At 34.8% G+C, this 15,512-nt stretch overlaps 1 protein-coding gene across 1 annotated transcript; it reads left to right on the top strand.

The window, feature by feature from the left end:
- Positions 1-1,996: 1,996 nt before the first annotated feature.
- LOC145584610 (putative disease resistance protein At3g14460) lies at positions 1,997-14,337 on the top strand. The gene is made up of 3 exons (XM_081641423.1): positions 1,997-2,323; positions 6,228-6,334; positions 11,976-14,337. Exons 1-3 carry the CDS (start codon positions 2,053-2,055, stop codon positions 14,298-14,300), a joined length of 2,703 nt encoding a protein of 900 aa, XP_081497549.1. The 5' UTR covers positions 1,997-2,052; the 3' UTR covers positions 14,301-14,337.
- Positions 14,338-15,512: the final 1,175 nt, after the last annotated feature.

Raw genomic sequence — 15,512 nt, forward strand, 5'->3', positions numbered from 1 at the left:
TTAGGTAATTGCCCGTATGTCGAGCGGGCCAAAAGGCTAGTCAGAGAAGGGTGATGACACACAGGTGACACATGATGCACGTGTGGCACCAAATCACATTGAATAGAGGGTGACACATGACGTTAGCATGTTATCCCATTGAGTTTTATAAAATACAGATAATGAATACTCTATATATATTTTATTTAGCCATTGAATAGCCTTCCACCAAACATAAATAGCCTTGTCATCAAAATCATAAAGGTATAGTAATCTTAAATTCCTTATTTCTTGTTTACTCCATATTGCATTTAAATTATTCTTTACCTTTTTATCTTTTTTACAAAAGCATATTTTGCAAAGATAACTAGAGCAAGTTATTTATTAATACCCCATGCTTCCTTGCTTACTACGTACTTTAAGTACTAATACTTTAATTTGCAATGGAAAAGTTTATGCGAAAGTTATCAATTTTAACAATCAATTTTACTCAAGCTGTTGAGTAATGATTACCTTCACTTCAGATCATGTTCGAAAATAAAGGCAATGTATCCAAATTTAGACGATATTATTGTGTGTTCCAAGCTTTTGATACTGTGCTTTTTGCCATAATTAAGCTTTTCCCTTATTTTCACTGAGCTTGATCAAGAATATATATACATATATGTATATATACTCCGTAATATATATATATATATATATATATATGTTACGGAGTATATATACATATTTGATTCTTTTTTCAACTTGAAATTGATTCAAAAAAAATTCTTCCATTTTTCTTTTTATATTCTAAATTTTTTTTTAGAGAGAATATGAAATTCTCTCCTCTATCTAGAATAGAGAAATAATTGAAAAAAAAATATAGAATAGATTCGGGGTCTTAGTAATCATTTGATAAAGTATATTCTTCAACCTTTTTGGAGTGGGGATTCGATGGAAGAATTCTTAGAACAACACAGCACAGTCAACCCCATTTGTTAGAACAGCTTCCTTTGAGTCTCTGCACCTATCCTTTTTTTATTGTTGCTTTCTGAATTTTTATTTTTTTTCTTTTGACAAAAGGAGTTGGCTTAGGATTGCCCATTTTTATTAATTCCAGAGTTTCTCTTATATATATATATAGCAGCGGCTGGCACTCGATGGGAAGGGGGTTGGGCTGGCCGTGAATGGCTGGGTTGGTGGTTTTGTTTTTTTTTTTTTAATTTTTGATTTTTATCGTTTTTTAATTTATTTTTTGACCTATCACATGCTGACATTTGTATATTAAACTTCAAAAAAATAAAAACCTACCTAATAAGTTACCGGTTACTTGGAAATGTTATTGGCAGACGGGGTATAAAGTTTGGATTAATAAAAAGATAATCAAAAGTTTGGATTAATGTTGGCGAATGAGGCAAAGTTCGGATTAATCATGACAATTTTTCCTAAAAATATTTATTTACTTAATTAATTGCACTCATCAATGAGAAATACCACTTTTAAAAATCTAAGAATAATATGCAGACATTTGCATACCTAAAAATATTTGCTTACACAATTTCCATCATTAATATTGCCGACAACTAATCTTGTGACATAATCCCTCCTTTTTTTTTATTTACATCACTAGCAATTGCATGGAATGAATTTGATACAATATAATAATGTAGGTGGATGACTAATTTATTATGGTAAAAGTAATGTGGATACCATGAAAGTGAAAGTATGTGAGAGAGAGTAGTGTGTAGGGGCAATGAGAGAGAGAAAATTGATAAATTAATTTCAGTGGAGTTTAAAGTAAGAAAGAGAAATAATAAAATATAGTATAAAGTTATCATATATAGAAGTAATGCAAATTAGAAAAAAAAGTAAGATCTAGTCAAAAGAGCTCCTCATGACTAGCTATGACGCTCGTTAACCATACCCGCGGTTCACAAGCATTTTTGAAAAGGAAAAGTATAATGCAAGCTACCATGCCTATAAAGCCTTTAAATATAGTGTGCTGATCAGAATATATATTAGCTTTGGAGAAACTCAACCTAACCACCACCACCACCCCTTCCCCAACAACAGACACAAGACAAAAGTAAAATGGAAAGTTTGATACAAATAAGGCATAGTCTTTGGGAAATTATGAAGAAATTTCTTATTTCCTATCTAGTTCTAGAAAAAAGAAAACCGTTATTACCACATAGATTGGGTTGTTTTCCCTGTTGGAATTTACTACATCAGATACTGGAATATACTGAAGCCCAACTAAGTTTTGAGGAGAATGAATTGCAAGTTCGGGGCGGTACTGTTGACAAAGGATTTGAGGAATGGGCTAAACATGTGCTCACTCTATCGGGAAATATTCTTCAAGGTATGTAAACCGTAAACCCACCAATAATAACTTATCCTTCATTATCTTTAGAGCAACTCCAATAACAAGCTAATTATCAAATTAGCTTGCCATACCACATAAGCTTTTAAGCTAATTGTCATTTTAGCTACTTTGAGCTCCAATGGTTAGCTATTAGTTTACTATTTAAATAAACCCCACCTCCTTAATTTACGTTTTTATATTACAAAATATTTATTCTAATTTGCTATATTTTGGCAAGTTCTTTTCCAAGCAAATTAGCTTGGCAAAGCTAATTTGCTTGGCCAAGCTAATTGTATTTTTTTGCTCCAATGGTGAAGCTAGTAGCTAGGGATTATTTAATATTGCAAGCAAGTCCCTAACTACAACCATTGGAGTAGCTCTTAGTATGGAAGTTTTTTTTTTTTTTTTTGAATAAATCTTTATTAATTTTCCCTAAATGTATGTTGATTTACATAATTATGAAAAATAATAATAATAATAATAATAATAATAATAAAAAAGAATAATAGAATAAAAAGAAAAACCAAGGCAAATGCTAATGAGCACACACTTCAAAGGTACTCTTTTAATTATAAAAACTACTCCCTTCGTTCCATTTTGTTTTTGACGTTTGAAATTATGAGCGGTTATTAAGAAATTGTGTAAAGTAGAGGTATATTGGAATAATTCAATTATTGAAAGTACAATTTTACTTTTAAAAAAAATATTGTACACATGGATGAAGAAAGTGAGAAGGAAAAAGAAGAGAGAGGCGAGAGAAAGTAATAATGAGTATTAGAAAACCATTAAAATAGTACTAAAAGTACAAATGCACATGGAAAAGTAAGGATATTTGAGTAATTAAATTGTAAAGCAATGGTAATTTTGTCTAAAATTTATGACTAAAAAAGGAAAGATACTAAATGTAAAGAATAAAAAGGAACTCTTAAAATGGAAACGTAAAGAACATAAGGGAACGGAGGGAGTAGTATTTGGGCCCGAACGATACCCCGAGTCATTATATTTTTTCTTGTTAAATAAATTTGTTACACATATTAATATGTTGTATTAAACAATAGCATAATATATCACATAGCTTGGTGGTAAGATGTTCACCTCTTTTAAAATATATGTGCATGACATGTAATGAGAAACATATGAAAGGAAGAGTCATGTGGTGTTGAGTGGGTGACATGCATTATTGTCAAAATTGCGATCCGGATCGCAGGATCGTGCGAACCTATGATCCCATTTTAGTCAAACGATTTGGAATGGATGCAGAATCGCAGAGTAAGCAGGATCATACATGATCGAATGGGATCGGACGATCCTGTTTTTCACTTTGATTATTATAGGATTGTACAGGATTAGTCGGGATCGGACAAAATCGTGTAGGATCATTCAGAATCGAGTAGCATTTGTCAGGATCGTACAATCTTATTTGTCACTTAATTATTAAAATGAGCCTAAAGCAATTAAATTTTTCTCTAAGCTAAGAAAATTACTATCCAACTACTAAAACTATAATCTTACCATTTTTATGGCTTAAAAATGTTATCTAATTATGTAGCAACCTTTTTATTACTCTTTTTATCAATTTTGTAGAATATTATGATTCTACAATCCAATTTTACCAATAATCCTACTCCTCTTACCGATCCAAAGTAGGATAACCTTGGTGACATGGCGTGATAAAAATTTGAGTAGATGACGTGGCGTAATGAAAGAGTCTACATGGTACATAGATATTGTTAGGAACGTCTTTTAATATATTTAGTATAGTTAAAAAATCAGTGGTAATATGCTTAGGACTGTCATGTTCTAAAATTGATTCTAATTTTGTAACAACCATATATATTGAATTCATTAAAAAAATTAAAACAAGGATAATTAATTCAATTAACACAATTTAAAAAAAAATTTAAATAGGGCTTTCCATCGGTCATGTCTTGGACTGAATTAGGCCAAAGACTGAAAATTTTAATATCAAGAATTGGACCGGAACAGCTGAGCTATGTTCAGACTAGAAAAACATTGGTCCAAACCCTGGACTAGATTACTTTTGGTAAATTTTTTAAAAAGTTTTTAAAATTTATAATAATTTTATAAAAAAAAACAAAAGGGAAAACAATTAAGGATAATCTTAATCATTATTAAAGGTATTATGCATAATTTTAAGTAACAAACATGTATTTCCAAGATCAATTTTTAAGGATTTAAGACCTGACTGGACGTCCGGACCGAAGACATAAATATCAGTCCGGGATTGGTGCAGTTTTGTCCATTTTTCCGGTCCGAACTGGTTTTTAAACACCTACTCCAATCCCTATTATATTACTACAACGGAAAAAATGATATTTTATATTTCCGATATTAAATCCACTCTAATGTTACATTTCTATTAATGCATATATTTTGTCCTACGAGTAGATATCTCTTATTTTCAGTAGCAAATTCAAGGGGGTACACAGAGGTACAATTGAACCCTATTTCGCAAAAAAAAAAAATAAAAAAATAAAAAAAAAAAATATAAAAAAAAAAATTGATGAGAAAATAGACCGCCTATTTCTAATAGGTGGTCACTTAACTTAGTTACCGTTATGTAGCCAAGACAACGAATCAGCCAACCTTTTTAGTATGAAATTCAAATAGACTACCTATTTCAAAAAAATTAGTCTCTTAGCCTTTTAGGTGATACTTTTAATTTTTCCAGGCCAGATTAGTATTTTTCGATCAAAGAGACTTGTTGTTTCAAATAAGGATCTTGCTAACGAGCGCCCCGGGGCGTTAGATAAGGATAAATTATATTGGTTGAAATGGTATTAAGTTAGGAATTCATGACAAAATCACGCGTCGTTCGATGTAATTAATGTTAATTTTACTCTAATATTTGCACTTTAATTCTCTTATCTAACGCCCCGGGGGCGCTCATTAGCTTTTGCCAGGATCTTGCTAACGAGCGCCCCGGGGCATTAGATAAGGATAAATTATATTGGTTGAAATGGTATTAAGTTAGGAATTCATGACAAAATCACGCGTCGTTCGGTGTAATTAATGTTAATTTTACTCTAATATTTGCACTTTAATTCTCTTATCTAACGCCCCAGGGGCGCTTATTAGCTTTTGCTTTCAAATAATAAGTCTCTTAAACAGTCTCTTTTTTAGCCCACAAATACATTTAGTTGCTCAATTATAAGACTTATTATCGGAGGATGGGTTGTATTGTATACGCAAATACTAATACAAAGTAAAATAAGTGCTTTTTTGGTTGAAAGATATATTCCTTGGAAATGGAAATCCTAGGCAATAGCTAAAATTGTTGTGTTTGGTTAGAAATTTCCTAGGAAATGACATTTCCAAGGGAAACGTAAATTCCTATATAGCATAGGAAATAACTCACCAAGCCCTCCTTAGATGAGTGAGTTCCTACAATGCATTGGAAGTTATTTCCTAGGAGATACTAAATCTCATGATGTTAACCAAACACATTTTCACAAAATTTATGCAATTTGTAAGGGAAAAAAACTTCCCATGGTATTTAATTTCATGTGGGAATTGATTCCCATGTAGAACAAACACAAGCACTCTAATTCCTATGCTTTATTCTTTTTCCTCCAACCAAGCACAACCCCATATGTCTATTTCCTAGGAAAATAAACTCTAACCAAACAAGATCAAGGAAAAATTTATTGCAATTCACATACTATTATTTTGTAAATTCTTTCTTATCGAACTTTATTTCGTACCTCTATTCTCCAAATCCTGGATCCGTCACTGCTTATTTTTGCTTTTGACATCATATGATATTTAGGTTAGAAACAACCTTTATATAGTTATATTTGATAAAACTGAATATTAGTAGAATAGAAGTACAGTAAAAGGCCTTAGTGTTTTTTTTAACCTTATTGGCATACGTCCATAGGTGATTTAATCAATACAGAAATCGTTGTATATTACAAAGGAAGAAGTACAGATCGACAGGAGGTCGCTAATACCCTGGAGCTTTTGGTCATCATGATGGAAATCCCGGTGAGTGGTGATGGTAACTTATTAATTCTTAAAGAATATTATACAAAATCTTTATGCTTGATTAGCTGATTGTCTCTGTTAAATATTTCTCTCAATGTGTTTTTCTGTATTTCTCATCTCATAAAGCACTGCCACAATACAATATTTATAGCCTTGGGAATACTTAGGGGGCAAGCCCTAATAATATCTAAAGATCTCAACTACCTAAAGATAATCACAATATTCACAATAATATCTTTGCACAATATATATCTCATTCTAATATTATCCCAATACCTCCCTCTCAAGTTGGAGCATACGAATCACAAATGCCCAACTTGTGGAGTAAAAAATCAAACTTGGCTTTCCTTAAAGCCTTGGTGAAAATGTCAGCCAACTGAAATCGTTGTAGACACATAGGAAGGTTTGATGAGGCCGTCTATAATGGCATCTCTCACAAAGTGATAATCGACTTCAATATGTTACGTCCGTTCATGAAAAATTGGGTTCTGCGCAATACATAATGCCAATTGACTATCACAATATAGGTGCATGCCATTCGCATGTCGTACACCTAAATCTCTCAAAAGCTGCTTTAGCCACTTCAACTCACAAGTGGCTGCTGACATCGATCTATATTCGGCTTCTACAGAGCTTTTAGCCACCGTGGGGCGTGGGTTGCTTTTTGGTCTTCCATGACACAGGAAATAGACCAAGTAACACAAACCAACTAGTCAAGGATCGTCAAGTTCACGGGCAACTTGCCCAATCTGAAACACACCACCCTTCTAACTGCAAAGCACTATTAAACCTTAACAAAATACCTTGACTGGGGTTTATCTTCAAGTAACGTACCACTCGCAGAGCAGCATCCCAATGTTCTACTCTCAGATTGTGCATAAACTGAGATAAAATATGAATAGAATATGCCAAATCTGGTCTAGTAACAGACAAGCAAATCAATCGACCTATGAGTCGTCGATAATTTTCTACACCCGTAAGGAATTCGCCTTTTGCTAGAGCTAACCTATGGTTTTGTTCCATGGGGAACTTTGCAAGTTTAGCATCCAATAGTCCTGCTTCAGTAATAATATCTAAAGCATACTTCCTCTGACATACGAAAATTCCTTGTTTATTTCGAGCTACCTCTAGCCCCAAAAAATATTTCAACACTCCCAAGTCTTTCATCTTAAAACAATTAGCCAGATATAATTTAAATTTAATCATTGCAGATTTATCGTTCCCTGCAATAATCAAATCATCCACATACACTAACCCATTAATCTGCAAATTCCCTTTCGTTAGAGTAAATAGTGAGTAATCGGAATATGATTGTTTAAACCCATAATTTTTCAGAGATGTTGTGAGTTTCACAAACCAACAATGGAGGGCCTGTTTCATACCATACAATGATTTCTTCATCCTGTAGACTTTATCAGAATTTTTATTATCAAAACCAGGGGGAATTTTCATGTATATATCTCTTCCTCCAAGTCACCATAAAGAAATGCATTGTGAACGTTCATTTGTTGCAAGTCCCAATTTTTCACTACTGCTACTGCAAGAAATGTTAGTTTGTACTGTCACCATTTTTGCCACGGGTGCAAAAGTATCATTATTGTCTAAGCCCTCGACCATATGATGTCCAAAGATTACCAGTCGAGCTTTTAATCTCTACAGATTACCGTGCTCATCATACTTCCCTTTGTAACCCCACTTGCTTCCTAATGCCTTTTTCCCTGGTAGTAATTTTTCAAGAACCCGCGTCCCCTAAAATTAATCTTAATTGGAATAATCCTATTGTAGCATTTTAAAATCCCTCTGTGTTTTAATAAGTTTTACAATTTGACCGACACATAGTTTTAGCCTATTAAATTGAATTGAATTAAATAAGAGGTAAGAGAGGTAGTTGGAGTATTAAAAAATTCTAGAAGAAAGATAGTGGGATTAATAGTTTATTGAAAAGTAACGAATGTGATAGGAGATAAATAATAATAAAAAAAGTAGTAGTGGGTTTAGGTGAGGACCATGAGAGGAGAGAGATCGATATACTACCTCCGGTCCAATTTACTCGCAACAAAGGACAATTTTGCGGAAACCAAGGCAAAACTTTTAAGGGGTGATTATGGAAAAATAAGGGTATATGTTTAACTATTAATCCAACCCAAAAAAAAGAAAAAACAAATTCAACCTTAATTAAATTAAATAACCCACCACCACTGACACCACCAAGCATCACCGAAACCAGCCACCACAACCACCTCCCATCATCACCGAAACCAACCACCACCACCACCCAGCACCGAACCCCCATGAACCCAACATCGCCGGCACCACCAACACACCCAACATGATCTGCCACCGACGCACCTAGCACCACTGACCACCGACGCACCCAGCACCACGACACACCCATGAACTACCATCTACCACCCAACACACCCATGATCTACCATCTAACGCACCCACGATCTACCACACAATGCACCGACAATCTACCACCAACCGACCAACACTGAAACCACCAACCCACAGAAGCCCCCGATTGGAAACCCGCTGATTTGAAACCACAAGGTCGCTGATGTGAAACCACGACGAAGGAGGAGAGAGAGAACTAAAGGGGATGAGGTTGGAGGAGGAGAGAGAAAATTATTTACCGACGAACCTCGCTGCTCTTAACACCACGAAACCACCATGAAAATGAGGTTGGAGGAGGAGAGAGAAAATTAAAGGGGATGAGGGTTTAATTAATTAAGTTTGGTGTTTAATCTAATGAAATTAGATTTTTAATTTAATAAGGTTGTTTTAAAAAAAAAAGTAAAGGTATATTAGTCAATTACCACCCAAAAACATACTGAAAAAGGAAAGAAACAAGTTTGTTGCGAGTAAATTGAACCATCCATTTTAGAAAATTGTTGCGAGTAAATTGGACCAGAGGTAGTAATATTAAAATGTAGATTTTTGCCAAAAAAAAGAATTGTAATACTTATTTAAACACGGCCGCATTTGGTAAGTGTAACACTTATTAAAACACGGAGGGAGTAATCCTACATGGAGATTTTTTATTATAATCCTACGTAACGCTTCCAAAAAAAATAAAAAATAAAAAAAATAATCTTACGTGGCAAAATCCTATTGCAGCATTTTAAAAATATTAATCATAAGTGACGTTCTAATAATTTTTTAAAACTTAAAATCCTGTGACACTCTTAAAACTCGGAAGAAAAAAAAAACTCCCTTTAAAGAAATAAATAAATATACAATTATCTAATAAACTTTATAAAGTAACATTATAATTACATCAAAAAATAATTGTAATTTGAAATATTTGAAAAAAAAAAATAAAACTAGATCTACAGTATAACCTAAATTAAAACAAGGAGAAATTGTCAAAAATAAGCCAACCTTTGCATGGTTAGCTTAAAATCAGTCAAAATTTCGATTAATTTAGAATAAGGCCTTGTGGATTTTATTTATTTATTTATTTATTTTTTTGAAAGAGAATAAGGCATTGTTTAGTTTAATTTATTTTTACTTATTTTAGAAAAAATAAGTTCAGATTTGATCAAATCAGGAAAAAATAAGTTCAAAGCAGATCATCGTTTTATGTGCAGTTTTTTATCGCTAAATATCTTTAATTTTGTAATGAAAAAAATTATGAAAATTATTTATTTATAAAATACACATTATTACGAATCTAACAAGATCCTACTTGATATATTTTTCCTTACAGATTATCATATATTTAAGGTCAAAGTTTGGATAAATCTAACATTCAAATCAGATCTGATCAGATCAGACTAGACCAGATCAGATAAGTTCAGATAAGCAAAAATAAGGTGAACCAAACAAACCCTAAGTTATCTTCTAACCGAGGTTTCTTTTAAATAGGTTAAATGACCTGGCCTGTAACTTATTGAACAAGTCATATTCTTTATTTTTTTAATAAAAATTATTTATTTTGATTATTTATTTTAAAAAATAAAAAGAAAAACATAAACAGGCCACCTCCACTACTGACCACCCCCGCGCCAGGCACTGCACGCACAACCTCCCCACCGCTAGACCTCCCAACCCCCACCCACCCCAGACCCCTGTCTCTTTCCTCTCCTTGACACCGGCGGACCTCCTTACTCCTTTACTAGATTGTTTCCTTTTCCCCCTCCCTAAACACCGCCCTTCGTCCATCGAAAGTAACCTAAACCCGTAGACCCACAATAAAATACATTGCAAAACCACCATACCCACCTCAAATCCCTAGCCTAACCATCAAAATATTACTGAATCTACCCCCAAACCCAATCCTAACCACCAAAAATATCCACCCCTTCCACTTTAAAACACCCAACACACGCCTGAATAAAACCACCACCCATATTTTCGTCAAATAAAAATATAGAGAGGGGAGGAGCAGAGGTGGGAGGGGAGAGAAAGAAATTGATCGGTGGTGGGTAAGGATGATCGGCGATGGGTGGGGAGGATCGGCGGTGGGTGGGGATGATCGGTGGTGGCTGGTAAGTGAGTTACGGTCATTGTGGAGTGGGGTTGTTTTTAATTGGTGGAGTTAAGGGTTTTTTCTTGAAATATGTTTTTTCAAAAATTAATCAAAAAATTAATTAATTTAATCTATAACTTAAATTGAACCAATCATTTAATAACACATGAAAACTTAACCGAAATAACCGGTTACATCTATAATCAACCGGTTATGACTCATTTTGGAAATATATCATATAAAGTGTGACTTATTTTTAGTTAATTAAATAGTTGGCTTATTTTGAGCTAACTGCGCAAAAGTTGACTTATTTTTGACAAATTTTCCTTAAAACAAAATCTACAATTCAACAACCTTGGGAGTGGGTGGTTGGACTTGTGCTGTTGATGACGCTCGCGATGATGGCTGAGCTCTCGACAGGCTGTGAGTCACATGATTCATCGCAATCGTACCTTTGTCTTTGTGGTCGGACTTGTGCTGTTGACGACACTCGCGATGATGGCTGAGCTCTCGACGGGCTGTGAGTCACATGATTCATCGCAATCGTACCTTTGTCTTTGTGGGCACGGTGTTGTTGTTATTGTTGTTGTTGCGTGGTGGTTGTTGTGGTTGTTGTTGTTGCGCCGTGGTGTTGTTGTTGCGCCGTGGTGTTGTTGTTAGTAATGGTTGCGGTGATGGTCTAGGTGGGCGGTGGTTGTGTAAGGAGAGAGAGAAGGGAACCGTGTGTTGGACACAAACTTTATAACGGTACTGGTTATAAAGTTCCATAGCAATCTCACATGGCGTTTTCGTAAATAAACCAACAACTTTATACAACTTTATTCAATTGTGGAGCCCACTATAATGAAAAAATTGTTGATTTATTCACGAAAATGCCCCCATGAAAAACAAATTTTGTTTCTCAATATGAGAAACAAGGAATTTCCCTTATTTTTTCTTCCAACGGATCTATTCCACCGCAAAATTACCAATGAAAGTCAAATCCGTCGAAAATAAGGACTTCGCGATGGATTTTGAGTCCGTCGGAATTTTCTGACGGTTTACCCGTCCATCGGAAATTGAGCCATTTCTTGTAGTGAATCCTACTGTAATTGTTCTAGTAATATCACCATTACTCTTTTGTTTGTCCGACATACTAATAATGAGTCATATTTTTTTTTTAAGCAGGAAGAAGTCGAGTCGATAACACTATCCGATGAAATACTTCAACCACAAAACATGTGTTGGACTCTATTCAGAAACAGAGCACGAATAGATTTCGATAGTTGCATTTTATTAGAGATTGCTATGGAACTTTATAACCAGTACCGTCATGATCCAAGCCTCCTAGAGAACATAGCGGCTCTTTTTTGGTCAGATCTTTCAGTAAATGATTGGGAGGTTCGTCGTGATATTGTAAAAGATGCATCCAAAACTGAACTGTTTAGCTTAAAACTTAGCCGATATGAACAACTACAATCACACATTAAGATATATGTGCATTATTGTTCGTTGTTTCCGAAGGGTTATACGTTCAATAAGACGGATCTGATTCATCTATGGCCTTCAGTAGAACACTTACTAACTGCAGCAACAATGCCAGCAAATCCAGAGTCTGTTGGCTTTGTGAGATTACTGGAAGAAGGGTACTTCTTTGAAAACTTTCAAGGAAATGGTATCAGTGATACATTTGGTTACAAGATGCACTACGTAATAAGTGAGTTCCTTAAGGAAATAGCTAAACCCGAGTTTTGTTTAGTTGATAAGTCTCAAGGGGAAATTGATGTTGCCAATATTTTGCATTTAAGTTTCTTGGTTGACTCTTCATGGAAAGCACCATCATGGTTACTTACTGCCAGCAAGTTGCAGTCACTTCTTTTCTTGCCAAGAAAATTATATGAAGATTCTTCAGAAGTTTCAGAGATTAACGAGAGCATTACAAGATTGACGTGCTTACGAGCATTGGATTTGACAGCAATCAATTGTAAAAACCTTCCGAGTTCCTTGGGAGATCTGAAGGATTTAAGGTACCTCAAACTCGGCGTCTCCCTCGAAAATCTTCCGGAGAGCGTCACAAGGTTGGAAAATTTGCAGACATTGGACCTGCGACACTCTAGGGTAAAATCGAGTGACTTTCACGCATTTAGGCATCTGAGGCACTTGTATTTTGGAAGTAGATTGGTTGATAACCCATCCAAGGTTTGGGAATTAGAATCTCTCCAAACATTAGAGGTGTGTGTAGTCAGCCACACTAACTATTGGTTACATGCACGAGATTGGTTCAACGACATTACTGGGAAGCTCAGAGTTCGTTTTGAAAAGCAACACGAACACGGGTTACATGGCGAAAATCTGAAAGATAAGTCTGGAGATGGAAAAGGAGAAACAAGTGTTGGTGGTTCGCATCGTTCCCTGCAGCCGTCTCCTAATCTAAAAAGCATAATCCCTGAGAACCTTGTTTCTATATGTATCGAAGACTGCAACAGTTGCAAACATCTGCCACACTTGGGTAGTTTGCCTTATCTTAGGTCTCTTCAACTTTGGGACCTTAAAACCTTGGAGTATGTAGATGAAAGTAAACCTTCTACTTCATACTTCCCATCCTTGAAGTATTTGATGTTGGCTAATTTACAAAAACTCAAGGGTTGGTCGAGACGAAAACAGCAGCAACCAATCTGTTCTCAGAGTCTTCAACTTAAGATAAAAGGTTGCCCAAAGCTAAAATCAATGCCCCCAATTCCAAATCTTGTGTCTCTAGAGGCACATGACCTTCACCTGAGGCTGCTGAGACATCATTTTGAGCCACGGACGTTGAAAAAACTGCAGAATCTGGAAATTGTCTCAGCTGTTGAGCTTGATTCGGATTTCTATGATTTTTCAAACCCAGCCTTGAAGTTGTTAAAAATCAGACAAGGCCTAAGATTAGAATCAAAATTATACAATTACTTCCATTGCGTACAACAACTTGTGATTCATGAATGTAGTGGGTTGAAAGACATTAATCAAGCACTATCAAAGTTTCCTGCCCTACAAAAATTGGAAATCATGCGCTGTGAAAAGTTGAACTTAGGGGACAACATCATGGAAGTAGCACAGGGAGGCCTTCTCCAGCACCTCTATTCGTTGAAACTCATAGGTATCTCCAACCTGGAATCCCTCGAAAACGGCCTTATTGCCCTTAAAAAACTCGAGGAACTCTCTCTCCATTCATTTTATGAATTGAAAGCCCTCCCAGAGTGGATTGGGAAACTCACCAAGCTTCAACGCCTCGCCATTCGAAACTGTCCTTACTTAATTACACTTCCTGATACACTTGGTGACCTATCTGCTTTACAACAACTTGAGATTCAATGTTGCCCACTACTCAAGCAGATTCCCAATTCTTTCGCTCACCTCAAGTCTTTACAACAACTTAACATTCAGCAATGTCCGAAGTTGTTTACAAGATGCCAAACGAGGGGTGAAGACTTTCCTCTCATACAACACATCCCTTATTTCCTTCTTTTGGAGTGATGTAATAAGGTACGCCTTTTCTGTTTATTTACTTTGTATAATTGTGCAATCTTTGCCCGAATAAAGTTGATACATTACTAATTCCTTAGTTTCCAAATAATTATGTACCCATAATGTGTTATAGTGTGCTTACATCTGATGTATTTAATATTTCTACATACATTATTCTATTTTCAATAAGCTGATTTCAATATTTCATTCTCTATATATCATTCCCCTTGCTTTACCCAGTAATGTATACTTCCTCCGTTTCTATTTAGTTGACGCGTTTGATTTAGGCACATATATTAAGGAGAGGAGAGAGAGTGAGAGAGAATGAAAAAGCAAGTGGGGTAGGTTGTAAATACAAGGTAAAAAATTAACCCCAAAAAGAAACATGTCAACTAAAAAAAACTTCTCAAAAAGGAATACGTGTCAACTAAAAAGAAACAGAGGTAGTATATATTATCAATATCACTGGCTCTTAGCCTCTTACTTTATTCCATGCCAGGATAAGTTTATATTTGTTTTAGAGATAAATTGGCTATTGATAGATGTGTTTTATACATCAAATGACTAAATGAAAAACTACACATCTGTTAAAAAAAAAGTAGTGAAGCATATTAGAATTCACGGCCTAGTTAGCAAGAAGTAACAAGTAAATCATGGCTAGTGTGCTTACCCTTGTACAATACGGAGTACTACCTATTTTCAATCACAATACATTGCGCGTACCTATTTAAATCTTTTCCATTGTGGATCAAGGAACTGCCACTGCATATGCATGTGTTTAAGCTCAGCCAACTTCTACGGGCTAAAATTTAAACTAGCAGCCACCACATCAAACCCCTGCAATGAACATAAATTATTTTGTAAATCAAGAATAATATTTGGACAAGTGCTGCACTATGATGCTCATGTAAGTATTGTTTATTTATTATCATGTATCTTACACAAACAGTCAAAGTTTGACTTCAATAACATTTTTGCAAGTAGTTATGACACAGTAACACTCTGTAGGAAGACTTAGAGTAACAAACTTGATTAATAAAAAGTTTTTGATGTGAATTATGAGATTTAACCCCTTCCCTAACTATTTTGATAACCGGTTTTATGAGTTGCATTCACGGATCGAGTGTAGGATAAGGGGAATCCATATTGAATTAGCACAGGATTAGAAATTCCAATCAATAATTAACATATTAACAAGCTAAGTAGCGGTTCCTTAACTTT

Source organism: Chenopodium album, chromosome 16 (assembly GCF_948465745.1).
Source record: "Chenopodium album chromosome 16, dcCheAlbu1.1, whole genome shotgun sequence".
In the NCBI taxonomy this organism is placed as follows: Eukaryota; Viridiplantae; Streptophyta; class Magnoliopsida; order Caryophyllales; family Amaranthaceae; genus Chenopodium; species Chenopodium album.

Coding starts and splice junctions, on each gene's coding strand:
- LOC145584610 (XM_081641423.1), top strand. CDS start 2,053: ATGGAAAGTTTGATACAAATAAGGCATAGTCTTTGGGAAATTATGAAG. Junction 2,324..6,227: donor ATCGGGAAATATTCTTCAAG/GTATGTAAACCG, acceptor ATACGTCCATAG/GTGATTTAATCAATACAGAA. Junction 6,335..11,975: donor TCATCATGATGGAAATCCCG/GTGAGTGGTGAT, acceptor TTTTTTAAGCAG/GAAGAAGTCGAGTCGATAAC.